Source organism: Argopecten irradians, chromosome 12 (assembly GCF_041381155.1).
Source record: "Argopecten irradians isolate NY chromosome 12, Ai_NY, whole genome shotgun sequence".
In the NCBI taxonomy this organism is placed as follows: domain Eukaryota; kingdom Metazoa; phylum Mollusca; class Bivalvia; order Pectinida; family Pectinidae; genus Argopecten; species Argopecten irradians.
In genome coordinates, this window is record NC_091145.1 from 34316084 (window position 1) to 34342838 (window position 26755).

The following is a 26755-nucleotide window of genomic DNA, read 5'->3' on the forward strand; positions in this document are numbered from 1 at the left end:
CCTTAGATGTCGACTCATTGTTAACCTCCATGAATGGTAAACTGGAGTCATGAAAAACTACCAACCGCATTTAGGTAGGTATACTTTGATTTACGTATTTGTTAAGAAAGTATTCTAAATAATGAATTTTTATCAATTTTATCGACTTTTTCGCCATGCGATAACTCGACAATGCGCCATGTGACAATGTTTTTGTCGCATAGTGCATAGTCGGACTGTTGCATGGCATACTGTTGCAATGTCGCATGGCGCATTGTCGTATTGATTGATGTCTCGAAATAAGCACATCATTCATACTGCTATCACATTAATTATATACTGCTTTCTCTTGCGAATGGTAACCACAAGAGGTGACCGTACCATATGTTTTAGTTTTTTTGAGACCCGAGTGACGACAGGAAAAGGCAACATGGTAAGCATCCTTGGATGACGACAGATGGTTCACCTCCATGAATGGTAAACTGAAATCGTCACGAACTACAAACTGCATTTAGGTAAGTATAAAAACGTGACAAACATATATCCAGAATATCTGCTCATATTAATTGTAAAGACACTGTTATAAATATTGAATTTGTCTCACTGCCGCATGACATATTTTGCGCACTATCGCATGACTCATTGTCGTATTCATTGATGTTTCGAAATAAGCAAGTCATATATACTGTTATTACAATAATTATATACTTCTTTCTCTACAAATGATAACCACGAGGGGTGGCCATTTTTGAAGACTATAATGTTTCAGTTTTCCGAGACCCGAGTGACGACAGAAAGGGGAACATGGTAAGCATCCTTAGATGTCGACTCATGGTTAACCTCCATGAATGGTAAACTGGAGTCATGAAAAACTACCAACTGCATTTAGGTAAGTATACTTTAACTTACGTAATTGTAAAGAAATTATTCTAAATAATGAATGTTTATCAATTTGTGCAACTATACGCCATGCGACAACTCGACAATGCGCCATGCGACAGTTTGTTGCATAACGCATTGTCGTATTTTCGCATAGCATATTGTCGCACTATTGCATGACCCATTGTCGCACTGTCGCATGACACATTGTCGTATTCATTGACGTTTTGAAATAATATACACTGCTATCACACTAATTATATACTTCTTTCTCTCGCAAATGGTAACCACGTACGGTGGCCGTTTTTTAGAAACTATATGTTTCAGTTTTCTCAGACCCGAGTGACGACAGAGAGGGCAACATGGTAAGCATCCTTAGATGTCGACTCATGGTTAACCTCCATGAATGGTAAACTGGAGTCATGAAAAACTACCAACCGCATTTAGGTAGGTATACTTTGATTTAAGTATTTGTTAAGAAACTATTCTAAATAATGATGTTTATCAATTTTATCGACTTTACGCCATGCGATAACTCGACAATGCGCCATGTGACAATGTTTTTGTCGCATAGCGCATTGTCGGACTGTTGCATGGCATAATGTTGCACTGTCGCATGGCGCATTGTCGTATTGTTTGATATCTCGAGATAAGCACATCATATATACTGCTATTACATTAATTATACACTTCTTTCTTTCACAAATGGTAACCACGTGAGGTGGCCGTTTTTGGAGACCATATGTTTCAGTTTTCCGAGACCCGAGTGACGACAGGAATGGCAACATGGTAAGCATTCTTGGAGACGACGGATGGTTCACCTCCATGAATCGTCACAAACTACAAACTGCATTTAGGTAAGTATAAAAACGTTAACAACGTATATCCAGAATACATGCTCAGTTTAATTGTAAAGACACTGTTCTAAATAATGAATTTGTATCAATTTGTGCGACTATACGTCATGCGACAACTCGACAATGCGCCATGCGACAGTGTGTTTGTTGCTTAGCGCATTGACGTATTGTCGCACTACGACTGGATATTACAATAATCATATACTTCATTTTGTTGCACTATCGCATGGCATATTGACGCACTGTCCGCATGACCCATTGTCGTATTCATTGACCATAATCAATATAAACTACTATCACACTGATAATATACTTCTTTCTCTCGCAAATAGTTTACCACGTACGGTTGCCGTTTTAGAGACTATATGTTTCAGTTTTCTGAGACCCGAGTGACGACAGGAAGGGCAACATGGTAAGCATACTTGGATGTGGACTTATGGTTAACCTCCATGAATAGTAAATTGGAGTCGTGAAAAACTACCAACTGCATTTAGGTAGGTATACTTTGATTTACGTATTTGTTAAGAAACTATTCTAAATAATGAAATTTTATCAATTTTATCGACTTTACGCCATGCGATAACTCGACAATGCGCCATGTGACAATGTTTTTGTCGCATAGCGCATTGTCGGACTGTTGCATGGCATAATGTTGCACTGTCGCATGGCGCATTGTTCGTATTGATTGATTATCTCGAGATAAGCACATCATATATACTGCTATTACATTAATTATACACTTCTTTCTTTCACAAATGGTAACCACGTGAGGTGGCCGTTTTTGGAGACCATATGTTTCAGTTTTTCCGAGACCCGAGTGACGACAGGAATGGCAACATGGTAAGCATTCTTGGAGACGACGGATGGTTCACCTCCATGAATCGTCACAAACTACAAACTGCATTTAGGTAAGTATAAAAACGTTAACAACGTATATCCAGAATACATGCTCAGTTTAATTGTAAAGACACTGTTCTTAATATCTAAATAATGAATTTGTATCAATTTGTGCGACTAATACGTCATGCGACAACTCGACAATGCGCCATGCGACAGTGTGTTTGTTGCTTAGCGCATTGACGTATTGTCGCACGACATTTTGTTGCACTATCGCATGGCATATTGACGCACTGTCGCATGACCCATTGTCGTATTCATTGACCATATCAATATAAACTACTATCACACACTGATAATATACTTCTTTCTCTCGCAAATAGTTACCACGTACGGTTGCCGTTTTAGAGACTATATGTTTCAGTTTTCTGAGACCCGAGTGACGACAGAGAGGGCAACATGGTAAGCATCCTTAGATGTCGACTCATTGTTAACCTCCATGAATGGTAAACTGGAGTCGTGAAAAACTACCAACTGCATTTAGGTAGGTATACTTTGATTTACGTATTTGTTAAGAAACTATTCTAAATAATGAAAGTTTATCAATTTTTTATCGACTTTACGCCATGCGATAACTCGACAATGCGCCATGTGACAATGTTTTTGTCGCATAGCGCATTGTCGAACTGTTGAATGGCATAATGTTGCACTGTCGCATGGCGCATTGTCGTATTGATTGATATCTCGAGATAAGCACATCATATATACTCCTTTCACATTAATTATACACTTCTTTCTTTCACAAATGGTAACCACGTGAGGTGGCCGTTTTTGGAAACCATGTTTCAGTTTTTCCGAGACCCGAGTGACGACAGGAATGGCAACATGGTAAGCATCCTTGGATGACGACGGATGGTTCTCCTTCACGAATGGTAAAAAAGAGTCGTGAAAAACTACCAACTGCATATAGGTAAGTATACTTTAACTTACATAATTGTAAAGAAATTATTCTAAATAATGAATGTTTATCATTTTGTGCAACTATACGTCATTCGACATCTCGACATGCGCCATGCGACAGTGTTTGTTGCATAGCGCATTGTCGTACTTGTCAAATGACATATTGTCGCACTATCGCATGGCATATGGCGCACTGTTGCATGAACCATTGTCGTATTCATTGACGTTTCGAAATAAGCACGTGATATATACTGCTATCACGCTAATTATATACTTCTTTCTCTCGCAAATGGTAACAACGAGTCGTTGGTGGAGACTATGTTTCAGTTTTTTGAGCCCCGAGTGACAACAGGAAGGGCAACATGGTAAACATCCTTTAATGATGACGGATGGTTCGCCTCCATGAATGGTAAAAAAGAGTCGTGAAAAACTACCAACTGCATATAGGTAAGTATACTTTAACTTACGTTTTTGTAAACAAACTATTCTAAATGATGAATTTTTATCAATTTGGCATGCGACAACTCGACAATGCGCCATGTGACAATGTGTGTTTGTCGCATAGCGCATTGTCGGACTGTTGCATGGCATAATCTCGCACTGTCGCATGGCGCATTGTAGTATTGATTGATGTCTCGAAATAAGCACATCATACATACTGCTATCACACTAATTATATACTGCTTTCTCTCAAAATGGTAACCACGGGAGGTGGCCGTACCACATGTTTTAGTTTTCCGAGACCCGAGTGACGACAGGAAAGGCAACATGGTAAGCATCCTTAGATGACGACGGATGGTTCACCTCCATGAATGGTAAACTGAAATCGTCACGTACTACAAACTGCATTTAGGTAAGTATGAAAACGTGACAAACATATATCCAGAATATCTGCTCATATTAATTGTAAAGACACTGTTATAAATATTGAATTTGTCTCACTGTCACATGACATATTGGCGCACTGTCGTATGACTCATTGTCGTATTCATTGACGTTTCGAAATAAGCACATCACATACACTGCTATCACACTAATTATATACTTCTTTCTCTCGCAAATGGTAACCACGTACGGTGGCCGTTTTAGAGGCTATATGTTTCAGTTTCTGAGACCCGAGTGACGACAGGAAGGGCAACATGGTAAGCACACTTGGATGTGGACTCATGGTTAACCTCCATGAATGGTAAACTGGAGTCGTGAAAAACTACCAACTGCATTTAAGGATTGAATCTTGCTTTGGTCAATTTCATGGGGTGATGAATTGAGTTGCTCTTGAAACAAATTGAATGACCTACTGCGAAGTATATAGATAAAAATGGTTATGGACCAGTGGAGACTGACAACCATCGCGAAGTTATGATTGTACGCATAGCGCATTTTGTTGCAAGGCATAACACTTCGGATGGCGCATAATGATTATTATCTGAATCACACATCAAAATATACATCAAATAAACACTTGGGTTTATGTAAACCATGTGGCCGAGGGCTGGACCATAACCATGACGCGTAAGTAAACATGGTTAAGACATCCTTGGATACGGATAATAAACCACTTGGAATATAACACTATGAGGTAAGTAGAAAAAACGTACAAATATAATCCCATACAATGGTTATTGGACCAGTGGATGGGAGGCTGACATACCATCGCGACAAGTTATGCCATGCCGAGTGCGTTGGTTGCATATCGAGTGACGGTTATTGTCGCAGGAAATTGTTGCACTATGGTCATGAGCAATATAAGCAATAATCCGAAGGATTGTCGTGATTATGACTATAAATAAATACCTATTATGGGACCATATACTTCTTTCCTCGCATAACCATCGCGAAGTATAGATTCTGAGAATGGATACGTAATAAACACTTGGAATATAACATATGAGGAGTACATAAATAAAAATGGTTATGGACCAGTGGAGGGCTGACATAACCATCGCGAAGTTATGATTGGATACGTAATAAATAAACACTTGGAAATATAACATATGATGATTATATATAAATAAACATGGTTATGGACCAGTGGAGGGCTGACATAACCATCGCGAAGTTATGATTGGATACGTAATAAACACTTGGAATATAACATATGATGAGTACATAAATAAAAATGGTTATGGACCAGTGGAGGGCTGACATAACCATCGCGAAGTTATGATTGGATACGTAATAAACACTTGGACTAAATATAACATATGAGGAGTACATAAATAAAAATGGTTATGGACCAGTGGAGGGCTGACATAACCATCGCGAAGTTATGATTGGATACGTAATAAACACTTGGAATATAACATATGATGATTATATAAATAAAAATGGTTATGGACCAGTGGAGGGCTGACATAACCATCGCGAAGTTATGATTGGATACGTAATAAACACAATGGAATATAACATATGATGAGTACATAAATAAAAATGGTTATGGACCAGTGGAGGGCTGACATAACCATCGCGAAGTTATAATTGGATACGTAATAAACACATGGAAATATAACATATGATGAGTATATAAATAAAAATGGTTATGGACCAGTGGAGGGCTGACATAACCATCGCAAAGTTATGATTGGATACGTAATAAACACTTGGAATATAACATATGATGATTATATAAATAAAAATGGTTATGGACCAGTGGAGGGCTGACATAACCATCGCGAAGTTATGATTGGATACGTAATAAACACTTGGAATATAAAATATGAGGAGTACATAAATAAAAATGGTTATGGACCAATGGAGGGCTGACATAACCATACATTGTTTATTGAATCTTGATATGCGCTTAATTGCTGATGTCATTTTGCAATATGGCCAATATATACAGGCATACTCTACTACAAAATTCATGTACATGTATATCATTTACGAGATAGACTGATGTCTAACAGTTTCTGCACGCATACAATAGACAGTACACTACATTTGTAACACACCAAAAATAACAGGTTGAATATGTGTCAGTTTAACGTAATATGTTCATTTTTCATCTTTTCAATTGAATATTGTTTTCATTTCCATTAAAATTGTCGTCTCTTAATAAATATTGCTATTGTTGGATTGAAAAAAATCAACAGACTGAACTCAATAGCAGTGACACGTTTTTTGTTCATTTTTTTAAATGATGGAGACAGTTTTCCCCAACTCCTACTAACAGCTGCAACATTGCACCAATACTCTTCTCACTTTTACATACCTAAATATAAGTACATGCAGCTACCACACAAACGCTTTAACATATTGTGTCTTTGTAACTACGAGGGGGGGGGGGGGGGGGGGGGGCATTTTCTGTAAGCCTGTAACAATAACATTGCAAGATAATGGATTCAAATTATTCGATTTTTCTATTTATTTTTTGCCATTCAATATATAAGGAATTATCTGTTAAGAACTGTCCTTTATTTCCTACTTACTAACAGACATAACAATACCATATGTCCTGTTAATGACCAAATGACATGATGACATGCTAAATTAGATTTGATGTTCGTACCCAATCCTTGTCCCTGACTGCCGAGGCCATTTCATGAGTGCCTCCCCTGCTGTGTAAATATTAATTGCTTATCTCCGATATAATATTTGTGTTTTGATGGAAAAGATCTTAATTGAGGTTTGCTGGCTTCTGTCAGTCAAGTACCTTTATATCACCCTACACGACACTCATTAGTGTATCTTTTGACTTAAATACTACTATACCGTTTTATATTCTGGCACATTTTAACCTGTACAATCATGCAACAAACACACATAAACATAGGGTGCAATTGGAGGGCCTCCACGTGGCGCACCTGGAAACACTGGACATTTAGACCGATACAGATTGTCTGTAGCGCGTTTTTTGTCAAGTGGCTAATCTCCATAAAATAGTCTTCTTCAATTTTCCATAAAATGTATTTTTTGACTCGGACCTGTACATTATAGATCGTTTCCCTTCATTTCATCTGTGACATTCCTTTACTTTAATTTTTCTTGAAACTGGGATATGATTTCCTAACATAATGAAAAAGCTCCAAGAGTTATCTCCCTTTCGCAAGTCTCTTCATTTAATCTGCGACACTCCTTCAGGTGTCGCCCCACTAGTATGAAATGAGAGACGTAAGGTGCGATAACAGAGTTATCATGTTAACACGACAACGTTTACCTACCAACACGCTTATAACCGCAAGTTAATTAATAAGGAAACTGACAGATTCTTTGTAACGATATTTTAAAGTTAAGTAAATCCTGGCGTGATCTATCGACTGAGATAGATGTTGACTCTGCGAAAATTCATTTGAGGGAGAAATTTTGGGTCAAACAGGCAAAAGTCGACATTTTCATCGCTAGTTTCTGTTTAATTAGTTCTAGCAAACAAACACTCATAGTTGACAAATTGAGATTTTACACATTAAAAGTAATTCTGAACAAAACGGTATTTGAAAATGTTATAAAGAACAGACGGTCTTGGAAATGAGTGGTATTTCACAGGTTCCCAGTAAATTTCCGCGGCAGACGTGATATTTTGGGACTTGGGCCGCGCCTTCCTTCAAAGCTATTCTGACCGATTGGACCGACGAGTGGGCCATTCACAAATTGGTCGTATTTATAAAAAATATCTGTTTATTCTATGATATAATTACTTGAATTTATAAAACATTTTATAAGTCTTGCAATGATATCCAAAAATTACAGGAAATTATCTGGACCTACATCTTATGAGGAGACCTTCTCATAGCTCTCAATTAACTGTTTGGCAAAGATATGGCTACCTCCACAAGGACGGTATGGTTATCTGATGGCGGAGAAGACAAGCATCTGCATGTAGCCTGTAACAATGGAGAAGACATGAAGACTCGAGGGAAGAAAAAATAACAAACACGAAGCCTTTGATACCATAATGAGGTAAGCCAGATCTGCTACAACGATGAGGAATGGGTTAGGAAATATGGAAATTACGATAATGAAGGAATGTCAGAGAAACAAGGTACTGATGAAAATGGAGGGAACATGAAACTTGTGGAAATAAACATGTTTGATGAAAAGTTTAAGTCCAATTATCAGACACATTCTTCAGTTACAAAATGATTCAATACACGAAAAAGTCATAGATGATGTAACAGAAGTCATTGATGTTGGAATCATTGTAATGAATACCTTTCAGTTGGCATTCATAGCCAATCAGACGACCATCAGGATAATGACAACCATCAAGATAGTGACGACCATCAGATGGCAGACATTCCTGGATAGTGACTAAAATTAAAATTGGTACTTTCCCAGGTATAATATGTTTTTGAGAATGAACGTTTTGTGTTATTTCTGTAATACTCCAATATTTAGTAACAGTGCATAGCACTTGTTGTTCGACTTGTTCAAGCTGTGTTTAAACAAAAATACACAGTGTATTACTTGCAGAAATGTTTCATTTCACAAAAAGTGTTATAAGTAACCAATTTATGTACTTTTTATTTGGCAAAAGTATCTGGCCATGATTTATAAGTCAAAAAACGGCAAATCAAAGTGATACACATGTAAGCAGCCATGTTGGTTTTCTAAAAAGGAAATGGTAATACTTCTAATGTTATTTTTTTCGAAAATATTCTCAAATTAAGTAAACATAAAGATATGGATATATTTACTTTTTTATTTAATTTTTTCTTTGAAGAGACATTGGTAATTTTAGTAATTAATATATGAATATAGAAATGATTAATTTGATTAAGAAACGGCACTTTGATTTATACTGGATTTATTAGTGTTGAAATTGTTATTTCAGAAATAAGAAATTTGAAATAAATTTACTTCAGTTATTTCAGGAAAATACGTTATTCAACTTATTGATCTTGTATCAACTTTAAATATCAAAATACCACGACCGTTGTCTCTGCGCCGGTTTCTGTTACTTCTGTCCCGGCTCCCTTTGACACGATTCCTCAAGGGCCATACCAGATATACTTTGGGTCTGCCCCTTCGATGACTGTTCCTCTTCTGTTACAGATGCCTAGTCCAGGTCAGCAGTTTGTTCCGATACCAATACAGCCATCCCGCCTCAACAAAGTCCTGTCCAGGTGGTTCCTCAAAATGCCATTCCGACTCAGCAGTTCGTCCCTATACAGATACTGCCATCCCCTCCTCTACCAAGTCCTGTCCAAGTGGTTCCTCAAAGCACCACTCCATCTCAGCAGTTTGTCTCGATTGTACCACAGGAATCCACGATGTCGCGTCTACCATCACCACTTCGTCCGTCACCATCCAGCCCTGGCCCATCGCGAAGCAGCAACTCGTACTACAAACGTCAAAACGAAGAGGTCGAGAAAGGCAGGGTTGTGAGGACTGCAATATTATCATTTGAAGAATGGACAGAGACGATGAAGGCTAGAAGCTACACCACCAGAGAAATACCAAGATTTAGGGATCCCTGATCTCCGTTTACATATACCAAGTGCTGAACATCAAGGCACGAGGGGGGATATAAATATTTTAATGCTGCCTAGCAACATTGGTAGAAGGTCCCAAGCCCTTGAAAAAGCAGAGGGGAAATATTTGTATTCACTGAAAAAACCCCAACAAACACTGTGATAAATCGTGTAGTGTCGATAGCAATTCCTATGGTGAAGTGGCTATCACAATTGTCACTAAGTGGCAGGAGACCCGGGTTCGATTCCTGGTGGGAATTTCGGCACAATTGGTTTGTTACAGCTTTTTTGGTCATATTTTGATATCTCGAGTCATAATTATATGAAGGATCATTCAAAGATAAAATTCTTGGTTCATGTTGCGAATTGAATTGTGTAATTGTATATGATATTTTCATTTTGGGGTCATTTTGCAAATTAAATTGCGTAATTTTATGTGAAATTTGCATCATTTTTTTCTTTTCATTTAAAAAAAACGAACAAACACTGTGAAAGACCATGTAGTGTTGAAAGCAATTCCTATGGTGAAGTGGTTATCACAATTGTCACTATGTGGCAGGAGACCCGGGTTCGATTCCCGGTGGGAATTTCAGCACAATTGGTTTGTTACAGCTTTTTTGGTCATATTTTGATATCTCGAATCATAATTAGGGCTTTTCACCACAGGGCTTTTCACCATGTGGTGAAAAGACCTATTGTTTTTGTTCTGTTTTCTAGCTGGAGTTCGGTTAAAACGGCCCCACTGTAATAACGGCCCCAGTTAAAACGGCCCCAGTCGAAACGGCCTCACTTTTATGTAGGCAGATATAAGACAAAGCTTATGACGGAACACATTGAGATTAATTAAAAGTAAATTTAAATGAATGAACATGTTTGTTGTATATCTTATTAAAGATGGTTGGTTAGGTTAATACTGTATACCTACATATACATGTAAATGATGTTTCAAATGATGATTTTTTTTACGTTCACGATCTCTAGCAGCGTTTGATAGATCTAATATTCAAGTAAGAAATCAATTTGAAATGTCTTCAAAATACTTTTAGTATTGATTTCTCGTCGATTCATGTATGCTTGAGACGAAGATATTGTTGAAAAGGGAAGTGCTAGCATTTAACTGGGAAATTACTTGTACTTGTTTAGTAGGAGTTTTTGATATTTTGACAAACGAAAAATATTGAGAATGCAGTTAAAGTAATAAATATATTCAAATCTTTAATTATTGTAAATTTTTTCAATATGTTCAGTGTGTTGATTATATACATTTGTCTTCTAAATGTTCACTGTAAAATATGTGGTAAGTTTTGCTTGTAACATTATCTTACAAAACGAATTACATGTAGCTCACATATCAGTATCTAAGAAATTACAAGAAATAGATTATCTTTCTCATTAATTAAATAGAAAACGTCCAAATGATAGTATGTGAAACATTTTGTTAAACTATTAGAAATCAAATGTACATGTGTCAAAAATTTAGTGAATTTGAGCAAATGTTTGTTCTTAGTTATGAAAGACGTTAAAATAAGTTTTAATTATGTGAATTATGATTACATGTACTGAAATTTCGAAGAGAACGGCTTGAGTTTTACATGAGACCAACAGAATGTATGAGGCAGAATTGAATTGTATCCTTTATATATAGACATGTATTGATTTACTAATATTCATGATTTGATTTGTTCTTTCCCGTACAGTTTACCGTAATTTTGTGGGATATCAGCGCCTTTACAATTACACCGTATACATATATAATTACCATATAATTAGGTATACACTGACCACGGCTAATTCATCTTGTGGTGACAACTGTCAATCATAACTTGTTATGGGTTCAGATTCTCTATTTGCTTTGGGTTTAACAGTGACGATATACGCCACACTCACAAAGTATAGGGCTGACTCCCTGGGGCCTTAGACGCGGGGCCAAAAAGGTCAATTAGGCTACTATTTTCATATAAATTACTTCCTCTCTGAACCTTTGTATTGGATAGCATATTTGTATGGTATCTATAGCATCATTATATGGTTGTGTTTCAAAATTAAACAAATTTTGGAGTCAATTGTACTAATTTTTCTCATTGTAAGAGTCTTTGTGATAATTACAAAAAAAAAAAAAAAAAAAAACAAAAAAACAGGTGAGCGATACAGGCCCTTTGGGCCTCTTGTTATTATTATTCTTCTACACTTTTTTGTGTCCAAAAGATCTTCAAAATGGTAAGAGGTATGCCAATGGCCTTATTGTTATATTGTATGGCATGAGTTGAAGGGGTGACCGCAACATTTTTAAGTAGGTCAAAAATCCAAGATGGCCGCCATGACGTCATACCTAAAAAGTTTAAAACAAGCCATAACTCAAAAACCGTTTAAGATACAGCAAATATTTTTTATGTTTTATGTAGATCGTATAAAAGACTAACTTTTATTCAATTACAGCAATTAGGTCAGAGGTCAAACAAAAAAGTTCGCTATGGGGTCAACGTTCGCGAATTATTATTTTTTTTTGATTTTGCGAAATTTCTTTTAACATATCGATGCAGAATGTCATTCTGATGAATTGGTGTCTTTTATTTTTCGGTAGCACTTCCGGTTAATGCTGTATGCCATTTTGAAAAACAATCCTTTGATCTTTGCTAAATTCCCGCCAAATTTAAAAATGCTTATAAATCATTAACAGTTCTTTTCACAGATTTCATCCAATAATATATTTTTTGCAGAGAGTTCTCTTCGGTTGATCAAACTTCATGCAGATCTTCACTAAAACACTTTTATTCAGGGCTGAAAGTCAAGGTCATTTATTGGTTACAACTTCAAAACCCATGCATTACCTAGTTCTTAACTTACCTGGCAATGACGGTATTGTAAACTAAATATAGTGAAAAGCACGCCAAATTGTCTATGGCAATTTCTAGTTTTTATTATTATTATTCTACACGATCTCCGAAATGGTAAGAGATATGTCAATGAACGTGTCTAAAAAAACAACAACAAAAAACAAAAAAGAACCGTGTCATCATACTGTGGGGCATGAATTGAAGGTGTGACAACAGTATTTTAAAAGAAATCTTCTCCTCAAGTTATAGAAAGTCCAGAGATCTAATATTAGGTTTATACATGTTGACGAAAATGGCTACCGAGATTTTCCATTGGCCCCTTGGCCTTAACGGTCATTTTGTCAAGTATTTGACTACTCCGGCCTTGAATGAATATCAAGATAATTTAATTGAACAAGCGTGGTAGCCCTTCACGTTACAGACCAAATATCAAGTATCTAGGTATCTTTGTTATTCATAATAAGTCGTTTAATGATTTTAGCATATTTGACTCCTGTGACGTTACATGAAAGTCATCGTTTATACAAGTTTGTTTTCCTTCATCCAAGGAAGCTTCAGACCAAATTTGGTGAAAATCCATTCTGCCGTTTATGATTAGTAGGGAGTTTTGTGAAAAGTTGACGGACGAAGGACGCCGCGTAATAACATAACAGACCAGGTGAGCTAATAACCGATACACAATGTCAACCGACTGACATTATAGACATTCTTAAATCCTTTCCCTTCAGTAAAGCAGTATATGAGATAATACATTGAAATCAAGGATCGATATTGCTCTCTGAATAAATGTCATGTTGGCTTGCCATATGTAATAAAAAATAATAACACAATCTTTTATTTAATACATATTTACATTTTGCCACTGCGACTCCCATTACTCTAATGATAATCGTAATCTGCATCATGAGCCAATAAATGCAGCCTAGACTTGGTTTAGTAATATCTACATAAATGAATGTGAGTCTTGTTTACTAACAACATGTTGACAACATCGAATTCTGTCAGATCAACAAATGAGATTAGTCCTATAAGACGGTCCTTCAACATGACGTCATACAATCATGACGTATCTTCAGGTGACATGACGTAAGTGTACAGCCAGGACACTATCCTTGACAGTAGAGTTCCGACATCGCCAGAAGTTGAAAGAGTCTAGGATTTTGATTTTAAGGAGGCTTTTACTGTAAATAATGACATCAATACCACTATCGACCAATCACCTTCCCTCATCGTTTTTTATTCAAATGTTGATACCCTCACGCCAAGCAAATTATCAGAGCTGGAGCAAATGGCAGTCGAAAAATCACCAGAAATTATATCTCTTACTGAAGTTTACCCAAAAGCCACCACAAAAGTATATCAGGAACTCTACAATATACCGGGTTATGACACTTACCGAAACGAAGAAGGAAAAAGGGGAGTTCTTATTAAGACAAAGAAAAATCTCAACGCTATGAAAGAATTAATTTCAATTGATTTCGACGAACATGTATGGTGCAGCATAAATTTGAAAAACAAAGATAAATTATTGATTGGAAACATCTACAGAAGCCCGAACAGTGATAACGACAATAACATCAAATTACACCTTTTAACTGATGCACTGAAACGATCATTTAGCCATACTTTAACAACTGGAGACTTCAATTTCAAATGTTTAATGAATACTTCTCTAGTGTTTTCAAAGTTGAACCAGACGGAGACCTACCTACTTTCACTACTAGAAATTTCAACTCTGCATTGGAAAACGTCATCATAACTAAAGAAAAAATCCAATCAGCAATCTTGAAACTGAATCCAAACAAATCATCAGGTCCAGACATATTCCATCCAAAACTGATTTTAGAAACATCTGATGAACTGATTGAGCCACTAGAAATAATATTCAAGAAATCAATAGAAGAAGGAACACTACCATCAGATGTAACACCGATTCACAAAAAATGGGTCTAGACTCAAAACAGAGTCAAGTTCAATGTGATAAAAATAGTCCCTATAAAAATTTGAAAAGATAACAAAATTTCAATATTTTTCAATAGCTTTTCAGTTTACTTTCAATTATCCAGACATTTAAAAGATTTTTTTTTATAAGTTTCATAACCAAACTGGTTCATTCAACTACAATGTCAATTTTCCCGTGCGAAATAACATGGTATCAGTAAACAAGACTCACATCCATTTATGTAGATATTACTACACCAAGTCTAGGCTGCATTTATTGGCTCATAATGCAGATCACGATTATCACTAGAGTAATGGGAGTCGCAGTGGCAAAATGTAAATTTTAACTAGGGTTACATATTCAAACAGGTCAAATTTACAATATGGTCCTTCATCAATATATATATATATATATAAATATATATATAAATATACAGTTATCACAGAAAAAAAGTTTAATAAAGAAAATACCTAAATTAAAATACAAATACATTTATATGAAAATACAAATATGGTTGCTTTCTAAAACATGACAGAAATATAAGTATAAAACTAAAATTGTGAAAACACATCCTTTATATATTTACGTTTAAATGTTGAATTTTCAAGGCAGTCTATCTTTTTTATCAACACACAAATACAACATCAACTTCGAACAATAGAAAGTAAAAAAAGGCAAAGGGGAAAAGTAATTTTTCATTTGACTTTAATAACGAAATTTTCAATCAACAACTTGTGTAATTCTCGTTGGTATTTCTCCTTCCTTTAGGTTTTTCTCTGTTTGTTTTCCGCTTATTTCCACCTGGACATGATAGTTCCCTTTGACAGTTGGAGTTGTAATTTCCTCACCATCTTGTCCGTTTTAAGTCCTTCTTTAATACTCACCAGTATGGCGTCCTTCACACGTTTCCTGATGGCTTGACACACCGCAGTGTCGGTCGGAATGCTGCGCATGTCCTCCCTAATTTTAGCGCGTTTTTGCATCAAATCCTTGTAATAAATAGCACCCTCTGTGACTGGCTTTAAAAGCGGCGCTTTGTTCTTCTTATACCACTCTACTATTATACCTTCACTCTTCTTGTTTTCGAGAGTATTCAAATGTTTTTTAGATTTTGGGTTCGCGTTTCTTTCTTGTGAACCGTCGTGAACTGAACTATCAACTCCTCTTCCATCTTCTTTAGATTCTTCTGCTAGATCGATGTGAACTTGGCGGACATACCGCAGTCGATCCAGCAATAACGGAAGCAGTTCGATTTTGTTTCCGGGAATAGTTGATTTCCTCCCCAGAAGCTTGGTTTCTACTATCATCCTGATTAGATTAACTGTCTGTGGATTTTTCTTGATGATGTATTTTTCATAATTTTTCAAATTTAATGTGTACAGTTCACAGGAAGTTGAAGCAGTTACGGTAAAGATGTTGGTTTCTAAACCAAGGAGTATTTCAGTGTCGCAGCAGATCTCGCCCTCTTCGACGAAACACAACTCAATATTTTGGTCAAACACTAACCGTTCCGCCGCAGCATACCCGCCTGTGCGCTTTACCTGGGTGTGGTGTACCATGGTACCACGGGTGTTAAGTGGCGGCAATTTAACCACTAATTCAGACCTGAAAAAGTCAGTATGTGGATGTGAACGCCACGGTGCATGCACATGAAAACGATGGCAAACGTTAAAAACTTCAAAGTTGACAACATAAAAGATAGCTCTCCAGTGCTTATTTTGAAACAATGTATATGTTTTTCCGTTCTGACCTGTGAGCGTTTATATCCAAACAAAGTTTCATGACGTCGCCATTTTCTTCTTTGTCTATACTGAAACGGCGTCATAAAAAAGTATATTTTTAGAGTTCAGATCGATTTCTCGATATATGTGGCATGGAAAATATTTTGGATAATCTTTGAAGGATGCAAAATAGTTTGTTGTCGGTGCATACGATCTTGTTACGCTTGAATGCAAAGAACATTAGAAAGGACATTAGAAATAACTTATTGAAAATATGTTTAATTAATATAGTAAAACGTTCACGTGCGTACAGTATTAAAGCCATTGACTGTACATGAATCCATGTACACGGAGCCCAGACAAGTAAAACAAACATAATGCAATCACATTAATATAGAATGTCTAGAGGATGCAAAACTTTAAGTTAGGAGGTTGCCATAAGCAATCGAAATCATCGACAGAGAAGAGAATTTGCTGGGACATAAAAAACAAATCATCATGACATGGTATAGACCGTATTGGGAGAAATTGGTGATGATTGGGGATATTGAAGCGAAATTATTGGCACTTTTCGAACAGAATAATTGATTTGATATTATTTTGCACTTCCATTTTGTTGTACTTACGAGAAATCGGGCGTCTTTCGGAGTCCATCCAAGGTAACGAAAAGGTCAGGATACTGCTTTCGATGTTTTGATGGTGTTGTGGACAGACGGGCGCGACCTCTGTGAATAACAAACAATATTCAAAACGTAGCATTTAGCTGACACAGGTTTTAACCATGAAGGAGTGTCAGCTAATTTTGTTTCAATCAACGAAATTTTAATTAATAGATATTCCTGGCAGAAGTAATGCTTTAATCGGGAGAAATTCTTACCTTATAAGGAAATGCAGTCCGTCCACGGGTGCACCTTGTCTTACAACCGTGCATCCCAAAGGGCAGTAACTCCGAGTGAGTTCACTAATAATCTGCTCCTGTTGAGGTTCCGGCCATTTAGAGAAGAATGAATGTGTTCGTACAAACAGCTTTTTCTGGTCCAGTTCTCTTTTCTCGTAACACTGTAACATGCAAGATGACTAAATCAAGTAGCTCTATACCCACTGCAATAAAGTCATGAGGTATACTAGAATCAACTTGTGTGTCTATCCGTTAGAAAAACAGATGTGCATGCAGGATTTATAAGTCGATAAGTCGATATTTTATGGGTACATATGGAAGCGGGAAAATTTTTAATATTCACTTTCTCATCCTCGATACTCAAAGGCTTCCGATCACTTACGATCTCTACACCCCTGGACTATCTCATAGTAAAACTGAAGGCAACATAACAGAACAGGTAATTATGTCATGGATGCACATCAAAAGAGCCGTATAACGGTACACTGTGGTCGACTGTGTGGCTTTGAATTTGGGCGTCGCTCTCTCTGTAGTCTCCAAAGGAAATATTTGCTGATCTGTGATTGGTTCAGATTTTTTCCTCTGAGCTGCCTCCAGTTTTACTATGAGATAGTCCAGGGGTGTAGAGATCTTAAGTGATCGGAACCCCTGGAGTATCGAGAATGCCGCTTCCTTTATCATTGCATAAATCGAATGAATTAAAAAGCGACAGTATGTAATCTCCGATTCTAAACGTGCCGTGGGACTATCCGTGCGATATCATGCACAAACAAATAAATATATGTCGACTGAACATCCATGGAATACCCCAAAAACGAAAAGGTTCCACCTATCTATCTCACAGAGCTTTGTAAGGTGGTAATAGCGTCATTACCTAGATTCTTTCGAGTATAAACTTGGGCTAGATTATATAACGGCGCCTTTACATCGTAAACAGCGACATCTGGCTAAATGTATGGTTTGGGATATGCAACCTCACGAAAAAGAAAAAGAAGGCCATAAGAACTGAAACTGACGATGAAATAAATAAATTCTACTACAGCCAGAAGAATATTATACAAACTGTCAAAACCTATCCAGGCTCCAAAATCACCAGACTGGATATACCGATATACTCAATAAAGAAATAGAACACGCACAAAGGTCACACTAACCAAGAAATATTTGCCAGGCAAGATAAAATTCTAAAGGACCAAATCATCAACATCAAAAATAAGATCAGACTATTAAACAACAACCCGATCCCCTGCTTTCTCCGCAGACGTAAGTGCAACATCAAAATACCGTTGCGGCAGAGACAGGAGAATAAAACTCCGAAGGTACTATAATTTCAACCTGTATGCAGACGGCATACACCTGGATATTCTACTTGGGGGAAAATGTGGCTACGAAAATAAGTGAGCTCACGAAGCAGGCCTTTTAGGAAATCAACCATCAATAGCCCAAGAGTGACTTTTGACAACACAAAGCAAGACTATAGAAGCAGAGGTAATAACAGTCCGGGTAGCATTGTCCGTGCTATACTGTACTGGTCAGCGTGGGCTTCCGCACTAAACCAATCATGTTAACCTTGTATTTTCTATCTCTTGTCCTTGTACATAGCAGAAGACCCATGAATTAACCATGCATATATACAAAAATTTCAAGTATAATCATATTGGCACAACTACTAGCTTGAGACATTGAAATTAACCCTATACCCTAACAAAAACAAAAAACATCTACCCATGTGGACTCTGCGAACACCCAGTCACTTGGAATTGTAAAGATATATGTAGCGGATGTGATGTGTTGCACCACAACTCGTGTATTGAACTCTGCGCCTATGACTACGAACTCCTCGAAAGATCAAATGCACAGTGGCTACGCTGCAAATATGAGAGCAAAAATCTACGAAATCAACACCAGCAACGTATATGAACCACCATCCGGACTCAGTGGTATAGAAATAAGCATGGGCTCCGTAAGATCTGAAGTGTTCAGCCCTATTAAAACCAGCAGCCCAAATGTAAGGAACATCACATCAAACTCTAAGAGTAAGAGATTTTAAAAAACATCATTAAATCTACAGAAGAAAACCCATCCGAAGCTCCTAACAAACCTACGTATCATGACAGTCAACTGCAGAAGCATCAAAGATAAAACACCGGAACTAAGAGCAGCCACAGAATATCTAAAACCCTACATAATCTGTGGTACAGAATCCTGTCTAAAAGAGTTTAGACCAGTCACATACGCTACTGGCGACGCCATCAGGTCCAGTGAAGTATTTCCACCTAACTACCAAGCTGTCAGAAATGACACTGTCTACTGACTCTATCTCTGTATTTATCATACATAACCTGTCTCAAACGGATGAGGAGTTTTTATCTTAGTCGACAAAAACATCATCTTAGAAGAACAACCAGAACTTGTAACAGACTGTGAAATCGAATGGGTCAAAATTAAAAAAAAAAACAAAAACAAAAAAACAAGCAAGTATATGTACATCCCGAGCTACTACATGCCACATCAAAAACTAAAAGACCTGAGAGAACTAGAGAAGTCCCTACAGAAAAAAATAAACAAAACTATGGGATAAAAACATCATCGTGGCAGGAGACTTCGATTGCCCAGACATAAACTGGGAAAACCTGACCACCAAACCAGGCAGAGACACGGACATACAACAACAACTTATAGAAGTACCAACAAAAGCAGGGCTAGCCCAAATACAAAACAAACCCACGAGAGAAGATAACATACTGGACTTTGTGTTCACATCAAACTTTTCGCTCATAAGGACCTCTAAATGTGTACCAGGAATATCGGACCACGGCATCGTTATAACTGACATGGAAACAAAGCCACGATACTAACCCAATCCATCTCGAAAATGCTGCATAAACTGGGAACAGCTCAACCAAACACTAGATAATCTGGCAACTACCATCAAAGAGAGTAGCAGCAGTGTGCACGATCTATGGAACACAATTAAGAAAAAAAACTCCAGGAAAACATGGATGAACATAGCCCATCCAAATAAATAAAAAAAATCTACGCCTGGCTCAAACACAAAGGAAAAACACTCATTAAGAAAACCCCAGACTAGATAAAAAAATATGAATTTAGAGTCAAATTTCAGTCAATTTACCCCTTCTAAGCCCCGCCCTCTGTCCCCAGGGGTAGAACTTAACTCGTTTATATAAAATATCATTGATCTTCCCCAATGATGTTTCCCATCAAATATGGTTGCTATCCTCTCCAGGGTTAAGAATAAGTAGGAATTTAAAGCCAAATGTTATCAAAGTCCCCCCTTCTGAGCGCTGCCCCTCTGTCCCCAGTTGTCGGACCTCCAAAAGTCCGTATTAATACGACGGTCAAGTTCTGCTTAAGTTTCCCAGTTCTGAACCATTGAAATAAAGAAAAGTTGAAAGCATTGAAAGGGAGGCTGCGTGGAAATGTAACCACGGACATAGTCAGCCAGGAGGACGTTTTAGGATTCCTATACTTTAAATCAATTTCTTCGTACGCAGACAGATTTTGACGAGATTTTATTTTTCTATTTCATAAGAAATTAAACTGGATACATTCACACCATTTTTACCGACTTTAGCCATCCTTGCCCGCCTGTTCACTTTAAAGCCAAATGTTATCAAAGTTCCCTCTACTGAGCGCCGTCCCTCTGTCCCCAGGGGTTGGACCTAAGTCGTTTATATAAATTGATTGTCCTTACCCAATGATGTTTCGCATCACATATGGTTGTTATCCACTCAAGGGTTAAGGAGCAATAGGATTCTAAAGCCAAATTTCATCAAAGTTCCCCTTTCTGAGCCCCGCCCCTCTATCCCTAGGCGTCGGACCTACCTCATCTATATAAAATAAGAATGCCCTTCAGCAAGATATTTTACACCTAATATGGATGTAATCCACTCAAGTGTTAAGGAGAAGTAGGTTTTTAAAGCCAAATTTCACCAAAGTTATCCCTTCTTGGCCCCACCCCTCTGTCCCCAGGGGTCTGACCTAACTCGGTTATATGAATTATCATTGTCCTTCCCAAAAGATGTTTCACACCAAATATGGTTGCTATCCACTTAAGGATTAAGGAGGTGTAGGATTTTTAAGCAAATTTACTAAACTAAAGAAAATTTCCCCTTTTGGGGCCAAACCCCCCAGCCCCAAGGGGTCGGACCTAATTCGTTTATATGAAATATTATTTCCCTTTCCCAACAATGTGTCAACCAAATATGGCTGTCATCCATCCAAAGATGAAGGTGTAGTAGCATTTTAAAGCTAAAATTTAAAATAAATCCCCTTTTGCGGCCCCGCCCCTCTGCTTCTTGGGGTCGTACTTAACTCATTTATATCAATAATGATAACCCTTCCCCAATAATGTTTCACACCAAATATGGATGAAATCCATCCAAAGATAAAGGAGAAGTAGGATTTTAAAGCAAAAAATAAGAAATTTTCCCCATTTAGGGTCCAGTCCCTCAGCCCCCAGGGTCAGAGCAGGCTCATTTATATTATATATGATTTGCCTTTACCAACAATGTTTCAAAACAAATTATTTGCCATCCATTCAAGGATGGAGGAATAGGATTTTAAAGCTAAAACTAAGAAAATTTGTCCTTTTAGGGCCCCATCCCTCAGCCTCTTGGGATAGGACCAGGCTTTTTATATAAAAAAAATTGTCTTTCCCCAATGATGTTTCACACCAAATTTGTTTGCCATCCATCCAAGGATGAAGGAGGAGTAGGATTTTAAAGCTAAAATTAAGACAATTTCCCCCTTTGGAGCCCCGGTCTATATTTTTATTAAGTGGGGAGTCCCTGTTTTGAGCCATGCATAAAAAATTAAAAATCAAATATATTCTGAAATTGGTACATCCAATATGGAGGGTTTGATTTAAGCTTCAATTTTTTCAAAAATAAACATAACAAAAATGGGTTAGAGATTACAATTCTGGGCTCCTCCGGAAGTGCGTCTTGGCCGGAAATGCTAGCTTTACTTGAAGAAAAATCCATAGCGCGGGTTTAGGCAAAAATATTGAAAAATCCACACGATCGACCTATGAAATAAATTAGCTTATTTTGCCATTGTGATAGAAGTGCTCAATTTAAGGTAGGTCTTAAGAAAAAAATTGAGTACAATTTTCTGCAATTTTGGGCTAAAAATCATGATATTTTGCAATTTTTCAGGTATTTTTTTTTGTTGTTACCATGGTATTCACATGCATGAATAAGCGCAGAATATGGCCAAATCTGTATCAAAATATCAAATTGTAATTGCAAAAGTTGTGCTGATTAATTATATATATACTTTTGTACAGGTATTTTTTTACAGTTAAATGACTACACCAAATTTGTTTGCCATCCATCCAAGGATGAAGGAGGAGTAGGATTTTAAAGCTAAAATTAAGACAATTTCCCCCTTTGGAGCCCCGCCCATTTGCTCCTAGGATTCGAATCAGCTGGCTCATTTATATAAAAAGTGATTGTCCTTCCCTAATGATTTTTCACACCAAAAATGGATGAAATCCATCCAAGGATGAAGAAGGAGTAGGATTTTAAAGCTTAGATTAAAACAATTTCCCCTTTTGGGACCCCGCCCCTCTGCCCCAAGGGGTCGGACCTATCTCATTTATATAAAATATGGTTGTCCTTTCACAATGATGTTTCACACCAAATATGAATCAAATTTGCTTTGCAGTAAAGGAGGAGTATCGTTTTATATGCAAAAGTTTACGCACGACGCACGGCGCACGGCGCACGACGATAGTCACGTGATGGCCTGAATCGCGTGGGCCGGTGTTTGTGTGGTGCTAATCTTCTTTTCTAAATTGGACATTTAAGGAAAGTTTTTTCTAAAAACTGGAAACAAGTAAGTGTTTATGATGAACTGTGGTATGTAAACGGATCAAATTCTGTTATATAAGTTATTCTACAGCCCAAATATTGACATTTTGTGATTTGGTTGCTTGGCTTAGGACGTCCTGTGTTCTATATATAGCCACGTCATTAGTGCCCGGACAGGTTAAAAATGAACATGATATCTGATAAAGACGATACTTCTTTTCGTATCACCCAAGAGCAGGCTCTAGCTTATACTACCCCAGTAAGTGACCATTCACAGGAGAAGCGAAAACAAATGTCTAGTCCTATATCTCCAGAGATAGTGGAAAATAAGCGCCCCGACTATGGTGTGACTATTGACGACTCCATGTTTTCGCCCAACTTTATGGACGATTTCGCCAGAAGTATATGCCCAACCATAGCAAAGATGGTATCTGAGCAAATTGAACAGTCACTTTCTAATATTATCCAGCCCATAGTAAGTCGTGCTGTACTTTCTGCCATTAATGACGATAGTCAACTTCAAACCATTATTGCCAAACATGTTAACACGAGCTTAACACCACTCACTCACTGCCCATATGAAAACTCAAGAGTCTGAGATGAAAGATTTAAAATCCGAGATAAGCGAACTGAAAACGGCACTAGAGGACCAGCAACAGTACTCAAGACGTACTGCGCTGAAGTTTCACAATGTCCCTATCCCAAGAGGCGATATCTCTAATTTTGACACACATGAGGCAGTGATCAACATTGCGCGTGCCATTAATGTAACCATCACTCGCGATGACCTGTCGAGGTCCCACATTCTTGGAGGAGTTAGAAACGGTACCACCATTGTCATAGCGCGTTTTGCTAGGTATACCGACCGCCACAAGATCTTTCTGAACAAAACACTCTGCAAAAATATGGGAAACAAAATCTTCATCACCGAAAGTCTGACCAAATATAGGTCATCTCTAGTCGGACGGTTGAACAAATTACGCCATGAAAAGCACATACATTCCCTGTGGACGATGGATGGTCGTATATTTTATAAAAAAAAACACTGAAAAGATTCTAGTAAAATCAGAGGCATGTGTGAGCGCATTCGAGACTAATTGTCGCCTACGTTCGCATGGCAACGTATCATCTCCCATGGCATTGACCTCCTCATTGACCCAAAAATGCACATCTACTTTGTTGTTTGTTTTACTCATGTTCATTGTGTATTTGCTTGAAGACTAATGTCAAAATCTACATATGTAAGAGGACAATCGTCGAGGGAATGAAATCAGAAGAAGTGAAAGTGGACTCCGGAGTCCCCAGGGCACTGTGCTAGAACCACTCATGTTCCTCTGCCAACGACCTACCCGACAACTTAACACCCAAAGTTCGATTATTCGCCAATGACTGTCTCCTTTACAGAACCATCAAATTTTAAGCTGTTCACACCAACTTACCAAAAGACCTGTATAACCTAGAGGAATGGTCAAACACATGGGGAATGCGTTTCAACACCAAAAAATGCCACGTGGTGAGCATACGCAAAAGAAAAATCAAAATTCTACACCCTAAACAACCACATCATAGAAGAGGTTCAAGACAATCCATTGCTCAGACTTCAAATTTCATCCGCTTTAAAATAGACCACACATATAAACAGTAGCCAGGAAATCCAATTCTACCCTAGCCTTCTACGCGAAAAACTCAAACACTTCTCGTAGACATGTAGGACAACGGCGTTAGATCTATAATGGAATGTGGAGCCACCATCTGGGAACCCTACTAAAAATGGACATATTAAAACTTGAGCGCAACCAAAATCGAGCAATTCGTTTCATTAAACAAGACTACAAAACCAGAGAGATCGGCAGTATAAAAAAAATGGCCCATGATCTAGAACTACCATCAATAGTGAGCAGAAGGAAGTGTTTCCGATTAGTATGTTAGTTCCGGCACTGCCGCAAAACGACTTCATAACTAAACATAGAATTTACTGACTGCGATACCTCCAATCCCATAGCCAGTCATATAAAAACAGTGTTTAACAGTGCCACAAGCCAACACTGAACAATATAGGAATTCATTTTTGTGAAAACATGTGTTGACTTGAATCAGCTGAGTGAAAAATTCGTCAGTACTAAATCTGTCGTGGCATTTAAGTCAACCATCGACAACTGAGCAGTACCCTGTTACTGGTTCCCGCCTCAAGTTACCTCCCTTGCTTATTGAGCGGAGCGCAGCCTAGCGGATAGTAGGGAACTAATTAGGGAATATAACTATGGTTATTGACGTCATGGACTCTCGAATACCACTTACAGGTGCTTAATTTAGACCGTGATTAATATGATGATGTCAGTACCTGGACTCTCTCGTAGACTTTTGAACTGGGAACAAGCATCAATTCTGTATCCTCGTCCGCTACTACACTCCCCTCTCCTGCAAATTCACTGGAAAGGAAGGGCAACTCTCCAAAAGACTGCAGACTTTCTGAAGGACAAAGAAAACGACTTCATGGAAGTTTATTTACAAAAAAAAGTTGTCATTCAATTAATCAGATGATCAGATAATGCCTCTATACACGTTTAAGCTGTTTATGGGTCCTGAAGTCTCGTTTGAAAATTAAGAATGAATCATCGAAGTCAACATTTTAATTGTTATGAAACCATTGAAAAAAAAATCAATTTCAATATGTAATTTTCAAAGAGGAAGTCGAGTTTGGCTACAAATGGCCAAATTGACACTTTGACCCCGTCTCTCACTCCAACCATTTATACAATGTTGAATCCCCAACCAATAAAGATGCTACATACAAAACATGAGCGGTATCCATTCGTCGCTTTCAGAGAAGTCACTTATAGAAATATGACAAACATGACACCTTTAGGCCTGCCCCATTTGGCCCTGCCCCTATGACCCCTTGCAGGGGTCAGCCTAGCCATTTGTACAACTTTGAATCTATATCCCACAATAAGGCTACTTGCAATATATGAGCAATATCTATTCGTAACAAATGAGAAAAATCATTTATGGGAATATGACTGAATTGGTCAATTTGGTCCCACCCTTCAGCCCATCCGTCAACCGTGAGGAGGAGTGTTTTGACACAACTATTTGTACCATTTTGACTTCCTATCCCAAAGTCATTACGAGCGTTTTAACCACCATTTACTGTAAACAATGTACCCAGTTTAGTGAGACAGCGTCCTAGCTGTCTTCGATCCAACTCGAATGTTTTCACTTGATCTTTGAACCGGACCGTCTTTTTCAACTTTACAGCAAATCCAAACTTGGGTGCAAATGTGGGAGACCCCGGATTTGACGTAACTTTTTCGCTGATTCCGGAAACGTGTGGGGTATCATCACTGTCATATTCGTCATGGTCCATCGCTTCCTCGCATGATTTTATGTAAAAGTCAAGAAACTGATCAACATTTATTTTATATCGTGTACATACATGTAGTCATACATAATATTTCATTATCGTCAGTCAGAAACTCAAACATTTATTTTATATCGTCACGCTCCATCGCATGATTATGTAAAGTCAGAAACAAGTATATATCAAACATTTATTTTATATCGTCACGCTCCATCGCATGATTATGGAAAGTCAGAAACA

At 37.6% G+C, this 26755-nt stretch overlaps 1 protein-coding gene across 1 annotated transcript; it reads right to left on the minus strand.

Annotated features, from left to right (window-relative positions):
• Positions 1–15386: 15386 nt before the first annotated feature.
• Positions 15387–26521, minus strand: LOC138305078 (uncharacterized). The gene is made up of 5 exons (XM_069245480.1): positions 26320–26521; positions 25496–25623; positions 17297–17478; positions 17046–17144; positions 15387–16303 (listed from the first exon to the last, which is right to left on the minus strand). The coding sequence occupies exons 1-5, from the start codon at positions 26519–26521 to the stop codon at positions 15490–15492; spliced, it is 1425 nt and encodes a 474-aa protein (XP_069101581.1). The 3' UTR covers positions 15387–15489.
• Positions 26522–26755: the final 234 nt, after the last annotated feature.

Bases quoted from the DNA above. Each gene is read 5' to 3' on its own strand.
- LOC138305078 (XM_069245480.1), bottom strand. From the start codon at position 26,521: ATGGACCATGACGAATATGACAGTGATGATACCCCACACGTTTCCGGA. The intron at 17,479-25,495 runs GTACTGACATCA...TGCATGTTACAG, and splicing joins AAGTCTACGAGAGAGTCCAG to TGTTACGAGAAAAGAGAACT. The intron at 16,304-17,045 runs GTAAGTACAACA...TGACTTTTTCAG, and splicing joins CGAAAGACGCCCGATTTCTC to GTCTGAATTAGTGGTTAAAT.